The 8,888-nt window shown below is 41.9% G+C and overlaps 1 protein-coding gene across 1 annotated transcript; it reads right to left on the reverse strand.

Annotated features, from left to right (window-relative positions):
- Positions 1-1,336: 1,336 nt before the first annotated feature.
- On the reverse strand, positions 1,337-8,688 carry LOC149299133 (thymidine kinase 2, mitochondrial-like). Its single transcript, XM_089486618.1, has 9 exons — positions 8,521-8,688; positions 7,474-7,548; positions 7,331-7,384; positions 7,063-7,152; positions 6,821-6,894; positions 3,723-3,811; positions 1,845-1,924; positions 1,510-1,590; positions 1,337-1,414 (listed from the first exon to the last, which is right to left on the reverse strand). The coding sequence occupies exons 1-9, from the start codon at positions 8,686-8,688 to the stop codon at positions 1,337-1,339; spliced, it is 789 nt and encodes a 262-aa protein (XP_089342744.1).
- Between the last annotated feature and the right edge of the window lie 200 nt (positions 8,689-8,888).

An 8,888-nucleotide genomic window follows, 5' to 3' on the forward strand; every position in this document is an offset into this window, starting at 1 on the left:
TTTGTTAACTATGACAATATCCAGATCCCATCGTTGGCTAAATAAAATAATTATTGATATCATTAAACCTTTTACTTAGGGGTATTTCATCACTATTTGAACGTCCGGTCCGCAGCATAGTATCCCATTTGTTCAAATACCTGATAAGTTTCCTTTATCTACTTCATATACTGTTAGAGCAGGAATAATATTTACTTTGTTTTTCTCCCTTACATTGTTTGTGATGTCGTTGTCGGAAGCCTTACGCGTCCGACCAGGATATGTGCAGGATCCCCAGCCTTCATTTGACCCCAAAAACCCTTTTGGAAAATTTCTTCCTGTATCTCCAGAAACTCAACATTGTTTGTTGTTTGGGGGCAATTTAAGGTGAGAACATAAAGTGTGTCTTATTTAGACTATAGAAACGGTGTATATGCAAAATGGGGGGACATTCTTTAATAAAGCATGCCTTTTATGTATTTTGATTAAAGGAGATGACCTTACAACAGCAGCATCAGCTCTAACATTGTCCAGCCTCCTGAAATACTGGCGCTGATGACCCAAACTTATTACTGTAATATACAATAATTGTTCTGGAAGGAAACCATCATATTTTTTTTATTCTAGAAAATGGCAAATTGGATCCCTTTTTTTTTTTGTGGAAAAAATGCGGGATTAGCGTCCATCCAACACGTGACGTATTTCCATTTATCATACTTATACTGTATTAATAAATAACAAATATACATACATATAAAACATGAGTTTCAAGTAGATTTAAAGCTCCATTCCAGAATAGGACAGAGGTCCCAATCTTAGCTCTTCAAAGTTTATGTCCACCAATAGTTTTCATTATTATTATACGTGATTAAAATTCTCTTAAGTGACTGACACAATTTATATTGGAAAGGCGAAGAGGTCCGGTTGCTACGGACAGGGCCAGAATATTTATCCTAATCTGATTCCCAATACCTTAGGTGAGGTACGTCAGACGCCTGCAGACTGTCCTCTCCTACAATGCGGGCAAGGAAATGAAATACTTGATATAAACGTAAAGAATGGACCATAAACTCCCAGCTCTAACTTATCTTTAAGGAAACAGAACGTCTCTGGAATTCGCACGAGGTGCTGCTGCGTATTATACTCACAAATCACTTGTATGGAAACAATTTGCACTAAAATAAATAACTTAAAAATATATGATCCCTCTCAAAGAAACTTAAAAAAAGAAAAAGTGTTGGTCCAGGCATTAGCACCCAGCATGCTGAACATGATCAACCTTAACCACCAAGGGTGATGGGAGTTATAGCTCTCTGTTAAGCAGTCATTTGGAATGCAATATTCCATTGCTGATCGATCACATGGACAGGATCTTCCTTCGATTGTCCTCGTAATGCCGAATCATCTCCTCCAGGTTCTTGTCCGCATCTATCACCTGCACCGAGAACAGGAACGTTACAGGTTTCCGGAACTCCAAACAGGGTACGGATCAGCTTGCAGACAACCAATCAGCCGCACGAATCCACTTACCAAGACAGGGGCCGGCACCGGAAAGGAGGTCTGGCCAACGAGCCATTCTTCATGCAGGCGGTGGATCGCATGTAGATATTCCTACAAAACAGTGATTTATTTCTTGTGAAAAACAGAAGCACTCTGGCGGCTGGCAGCTTGTTTAAAAAAAATTTTTAAAAAAATGTCCTGTTCATGCCGTCAGATGAGACTTTGGCTGCAAGTACGCCAATCATCATCATCGTCATCATCATCTTCCTCCTCCTCACATTAATCAGCGACATGTACCGAGCACACTGTGTGATCTCTATGCATTCTGCACTGGGTCACTTCTTGTATGAATAAGTTGTCCTTACCAAGGGTATCACCTTCTCTTCCTCTCTGCACCTCCTCCTCAGCCTCTCGTAACAGGTTTCTGGGGATGTCTTGAGATAAACTGTAAGGGGACAAAAAAAAAAAAAAATACTTTTGGTTTTTAGAAAGCAAATCGGCTACAGAAGACTATGAAGAATTTTCCACTGCAGACCCTTATAAGTCCTATACACCAACAGCAAAGAATTACCGTATTTGCTCGATTATAAGACAAGGTTTTTTTCAGAGCAAATGCTCTGAAAAATACCCGTCTTCTAATCGGGGTCGTCTTCTAATCAGACCTCAAATAGAGGTCTGATTATGAGACCAAGATCCAGATCCCCCGCACCGCTGCAGGGGACCTGGATCCTCCTGTCTCCCACCCCACACACACCCCACACCCCCCACACACACTTACCGGTGCTTCCTGCTGTATTGCCGGGGCAGCGGGTTGACGTCTAAGCGATTCGCGTAGACAACGTCCGCTGCAGCCGGAAGGAGGTGTGGCTAGCAGCAGGGGTTGTCTGCGTCCGTCGCGGATACCTTCCCCGACTGTCAGAGATCAGGGGAACTCTGATCTCTGACAGCCGGGGAAGGTATCCGCGACGGACGCAGACAAACCCCCGCTGCCAACTCCACCTCCTTCCGGCTGCAGTGGAAGGAGACGTCAACCCGCTGCCCCGGCAATACAGCAGGAAATTGGAAGCCCGGTAAGTGTGTGTGTGTGTGTGTGTGTGTGTTAAATGGGGGCATAGGGCATTTCTGGAATGCCTTATACCCCTATATGCCACTCTGGCACTTAGGGGGTTAAAATGCATATTATGGGGCAGAGTGGCATATAGGGAGGTATAAGGCATTTCAGGAGGCATAGTGGCATTAAGGGGGCATTTAATAGAGCACTCTGCCTCCTGAAATGCCTTATACCTCCCTATATGCCACTCTGCCCCATAATATGCCTTTTAACCCCCTAAATGCCAGAGTGGCATATAGGGGTATAAGGCATTTCTGGAGGCAGAGTGCTCTATACAATGCCTTTTAACTCCCTTAATGCCACTCTGCCTCCTGGAATGCCTTATACCTCCCTATATGCCACTCTGCCCCATAATATGCATTTTAACCCCCTAAATGCCAGAATGGGAAATAGGGGTATAAGGCATTTCTGGAGGCAGAGTGGCACATAGGAGGTCAAAAGGCATACCATGGGGCACAGTGGCATATAGAGGGTTAAAAGGCATATCATGGGCCACAGTGCCATATTGGTGTGGCAAGCCTTGGGGCAGATGTGCGTAACTGGGGGACAGGTTGGAAAATACAAGGAAATAAAAACAAAAAAAAATATTTTTCTCAATCATAGCTTTTATTTAAAAAAAAATAGTTTACATGAATTAACATTTACTGGTAAAACTTTTTTTCCTTTAGGGTCGTCTTATATTCAGGCTTTTTCTTTTTTTCCTAAGTTAATATTCAGATTTTGGGGGGTCGTCTTATAATCAGGGTCGTCTTATAATCGAGCAAATACGGTAAATGCACCAGTCCAAACGGTGTTGGAGCAGGGGAAGTCACCCAAAATGAGACGACTGACAACAAAGGAGGCTTCCAGATAAAGAAAAGAGAGAAAACTAGGTTTTTATCAATGCCGACCAACATTACTATACACTGCACTGGGGGGTTGTTACTGTTTACAGCGCAGGGGTTTATGTTCAAGGAGGAATTGTTTTCTTCCAGGAGACTCTCCCTTTAAGCTTCTAGTATATAATAATTATGTGGGTTGATATGTTTGAGTTGAGGTTAGATCTGACTATGGATTTATGAACAATGCAGGTTTACAGGTTATACTTGTTTTGTTTTTTCTTTTACCGTGTTACAATAGATGGGAATTATACCTATGAGATCAACCGAAAGGTCAAGGTTCTTGGTAATCCACTCAAACCACTCGGATAAAACCACATAATCCACTTCAGGCATCTTCCCACTGCAAAAAAACATACAGGGAACAGGAGGTTAATGGATATTCCTTCCCAGCGCATCTAAGCATGCTATTCTATGGAACCCTGGAGGTTAAAATACCAATATTTCTCTATTTTCTTTTTAAATGGAAGCCATCACGACACAGAACCATTAACCCCTTCGTGACAAAGGCTGATTTTACTTTTTGTACCCTTCGTGACAATGGCCGTTTTAACATTTCTGCGCTGCTCGTGTTTAGTTGTAATTTTCTTCTTTCCCGTTTACTGAACCCACACACATTAGATATTGTTTTTTTCAGGACAAGAAGGGCTTTCTTTAGATGACATTGTTTTGATTGTATCATATTATTTACTATTAAAAAAAGTATAAAATATGGTGAAAAATTTAGAAAAAAATGACTGTTTCTAACTTTTAGTTGAAAAATCTTTTACTCATCTATAAAAGGTAATGAAAAAACCTGCTAAATAGATTCTACTATTTGTCCTGAGTTTAGAAATACCCAATGTTTTTATGTTTTTTTGCTTTTTTCTACACATTATGGGGCAAAAAGTACAGGTAGCGTTTTGCTATTTCAAAGCCATTTTTTCCAAATCTGGTAATTCTTCCCCCCATGTGCCATTTCGGGTATCTTTGAAGCCGGCCAATGCAATTTACCCCATCAAGTCATATATTTTTGAAAACTAGACAGCCCAGGGTATTCCAAGTGCTAGTATTTTAACCCTTTCCAAGCACTAATTCTACCATCAGCCTTTGTCAAACTTTATGGTAGTCATTTTTTTTGCATTTGTTTTTTCACACACTTTACTTTAGGTATAAATAAACAGGTTCTGGTATATGTCACTATCATAAAACACCCCAATATGTGTTTAGCAACATCTCCTGAGTACAGCGATACCTCACATGAATGATTTTGCCTGGGTGTTTGGGGGCAAAAGGGCCACATTTGGGGCATGCGCATTTTCAATGTTGAACTTTGGCATTTGGGGATCCACTGCCCATGCCCTATTTGGTACATCTTTGAGCCGGGCCATTTCAGTATGCCCAATAAAGCCATATATTTTTGAAAACTAGACACCCCAGGGTATTTCAAATGCTAGTATTTTAACTCTTTCCATGCACCATATCTACCACCAGTCTTTGTCAAACTTTGTGGTAGTCATTTTTTTGCATTTGTTTTGTCACACACATTTTACTTCAGGTATGAATTAAAAAGTTCTCGTATATGTCACTATCACAAAACACCCCAATATGTGTTCAGCAACATCTCCTGAGCGCGGTGATACCCCACATGAACGATATTGCCTGGCTGTTTGGGGGCAAAAGGGCCACATTTGGGGCATGCGCATTTTCAATGTTGAACTTTGGCATTTGGGGATCCACTGCCCATGCCCTATTTGGTACATCTTTGAGCCGGGCCATTTCAGTGTGCCCAATAAAGCCATATATTTTTGAAAACTAGACACCACAGGGTATTTTAAATGCTGGTATTTTAACTCTTTGCATGCACACATTTTACCACCAGCATTTTTTCAAAGTTTGCAGTAGTATTTTTGTGTGTGTATTTTTCCCACACACACCTACTTTATGTATGTATGAATTTACAGCTCCTGGTTTATGCCGCTGTCACATGACACCCCAATATGTGTTCAGCAACATCTCCTGAGTACAGTGATACCCCACATGCATGGGTGTGTCATTTTTGGGGGGAACTAAAAGGCCACATTTGGTACGTGTGCATTTTTCTAATTGGAAATTAGATGTGTGGCCATCCTTCCCCCCCGTGTTATTTGGGACATTGTTGAATCCGGCCAATTCAATTTACCCCATCAAATCAAACATTTTTTAAAAGTAGACACCCCATGGGCATTTAATATGCCAGTATTTTAACTCTTTCCATGCGAGAATTGTTTTAAGCTAATGTGCTAATTTTAGGACTTGCTCACAAAAATATATTTTTTATATATATATTTTAATTTTTTTAAAACATTTTTAAGATTTTTTTTCAACTTGAAGGTTCCCCTGATAGTGACATCAGAGGGAAATTATTTTTACATTTTACTGGTTTTTTACTATTTTTTTTCTAATGATTATGAATTTTTTTATTTTTAATTTATTTTTTTCTAATCACACTGTGATTAGAAAGCTGAGCTCCATTGACTTGCATGGTTGAATGCAGTACCTGTATTCAACCTGCAAGTGGAGCCAGAGTTCTCTAGAGGGTCAGGAGACCGTCTAGCGAACTTTTTCGTCTTTATTATTTTTTTTCCCGGGTCGCCGCCATCTTGCTGATGGCGAAGATCAACGGCAGCTGCGGCTGTGACCGCTCTCTGGAGCGGTCACAGTCCATCAAGAGGTAAGTGTTTGGTGTCGCTGGATGCCTCCTGATCGAGGCATTCCAGCGACACCATTTAAGTTTAGGAGGTGATCGTTGATCGCCTCCTAAACGCTTTTAAAACGGGTGTCCGCCGCCATACATTGTATGGCGGATGTTGACGCCCCGGGGAGGGGCCAGACATGGCCCCTGATTCCGATCATGGCGTTGCTGAATGCCTCGAGGTCGAGGCATTACAGCAACGCCGTTTGGGTAAAAAAATCGATCACGGATCGATTTTTTTTTTTACCCGTTTTAACAAATGACGGTCCTGGCACGTCATTTGTCGTTAACGACATGTTTTTCCGTGACGTGCCCGGACCGGCAATTGTCATCAAGGGGTTAAATTGGAATATTTTTATTTTAATTCAACAAATTGGATAGTTTATGTATGAATCCGCAAACAAGTGCCAAAAAATATATTAATAATAAATAATATTTATGGGGATTTATGAGAAGGTACAAACGTTACAAAATAGTAATTTATAATAACTTCAGAAGCAAACAGTTACGATCCAATCCCAATCTGGATTGCTGTATGTAGCTGGGGGAGGGCCAGAGTGTCCCTTTAATAAAATATGGCAGAAGCTGTTGTTTCATGTATAAACATATATTTAGAACAGACTTTTTTATTTTTTTTACCTTCGATACAGGTTTTCCACAAAGATGTGTTTGGCGCTGTAAACGGATCGTTCCATCATCTTAACCGGGCATGTCTGAAAAGATTGCGCAAGCGTGCGTTAGACTGCATCGAACACAGGATTGCAATGATTGCGGACGACGATACAGACTTTTTTTTTTATGTCTGTCTTTTGTGACCAAAGAAACATTGGCTACGTTCTGAATTTTCAATAATTCTGAATTGAATAAAGTTTCTGACGTACCGTCGGTTTGGTATGAACATCCAGCATGGTGAGCTGCACGTACGTCTGGAGCGTTAGTCCCCATCGGGAAGGATCTTGGTACATCAGAGCCTTAACGGAGAAGGACATAGAGATAAAACGGAGACAAAATCCTCTGTCTGCACTATACATGGTACCACTGGTCAAATTAGGGACCAAAAACTAATTTCCATCTGGATAATTTTATTTTATATAACAAATATTTGGGGAAAGTCTGAATTAATTGGCCCTCGTTGCTATGGACACTCACCAGCGGGTTGTGGCCGCGAACGTTCCTCCACTTATCTACCGGCTCTTTCATGACCTAGAAAATAAACAGACTCAAGTTAGTTTGATTTATTATTATTTTATACATGATGCCGGGTTTCTGCCCGTGTTATCGGGGTACTTTACCTCCAGGTTTGCTGTATTAGAGAAATACTCCAGGCAGCTGGTCTTGCCGCTGGCGATGTTGCCCTCCACGCAGATCTGGAAACCGGAACCTTGTATTATTTATTGTTTTATATGGCGCCATCGTATTCTGCAGCGCTGTACAACGGCTCGTAGTCGCCCTTCACCGCTGCTTGAAAATCTATTCCAGCCAAGTGATGGACACTGCAGGACCGCTGTATCATTTAAAGCAATGGGAGAAAGACCCCCGCAACAGCATTCCCTTGCCCTTGGTTGACTGGAAGGGGCACATAGTTAAGGGGGGGGGGTCTCCAAGAAAATGATTCTATGCAAAGTCCCTGTAATAATGCGCAGCTTCAACATACTTACAACCGTCTTCTTCCTCCTGCCGTTCAGAGCATCACCTGCAACAGACAGCGCGATAAATACATATACGGTGTATATATATAGCGCCATCATACGCCACAGCACTGTACATTATCAGTAGTATTTTATATAGCGCCATCATACGCCACAGCACTGTACATTATCAGTAGTATTTTATATAGCGCCATCATACGCCACAGTGCTGTACTTTATCACTAGTATTTTATATAGCTCCATCATATTCCCAAGTGCTGTACATTATTATTAGTATTTTATATAGCACCATCATACTCCTCAGCACTGTACATTATTACTAGTATTTTATATAGCGCCATCATACGCCACGGCGCTGTACATTATTACTAGTATTTTATATAGCGCTATTATACGCCACAGCGCTGTACATTATTACTAGTATTTTATATAGCATCATCATATTCCTGAGTGCTGTACAGCATACATGATTGTCGGGATATATGTCCCTTACTGTCTAATATTAAAGTTATTTGTTAGTATGATATATTTTATTATTATCTAGTATACGCCGGCCGTAGCACTTCAGGAGCCGGATTTATTCGCCGTCCCCCTATAAAGCAGACTGTCAGAGGGCTGAGGAGAGTCACAATTATTTGCCATCATTGCATATTATTTATATAGTAAATCATGCTGCACGAGGCCGTGTACGGATACAGCACCCTGCTCTGTGCCCGGGCAGCCCGTCGCCATCCCCCGGCTCATGCTGCTGCCGGACTGTGTGCTCGGTGCTCTCCGGGATCCGGTGGCTGTGCTGACGGGCCGCTGCACCAGGCGGAAGACGCTAGTGCAGAGCCGGCTCGCTCCCGTCAATAACATCCTGGTGGTGTGGCCTACACATGGCACTCACTTCCGGAGACACCCACACGTCTCTGCCCAACAGTCTAATTGACAGCGGAAGGAGCCACACGGAACTGTCCCCTGAGTGTGACGGCCTGGGGGAGGAACTATACCAACATGCTACAATACACCCTGATGGTTGATTGGACGGTGAGGGGTCAATCTCAGGGCATTGCTCT

The sequence above is a fragment of the Sceloporus occidentalis genome, unplaced genomic scaffold, assembly GCF_023333645.1.
Source record: "Sceloporus occidentalis isolate IW3139 unplaced genomic scaffold, rSceOcc1.0.p SCAF_29, whole genome shotgun sequence".
Classification (NCBI taxonomy): Eukaryota; Metazoa; Chordata; class Lepidosauria; order Squamata; family Phrynosomatidae; genus Sceloporus; species Sceloporus occidentalis.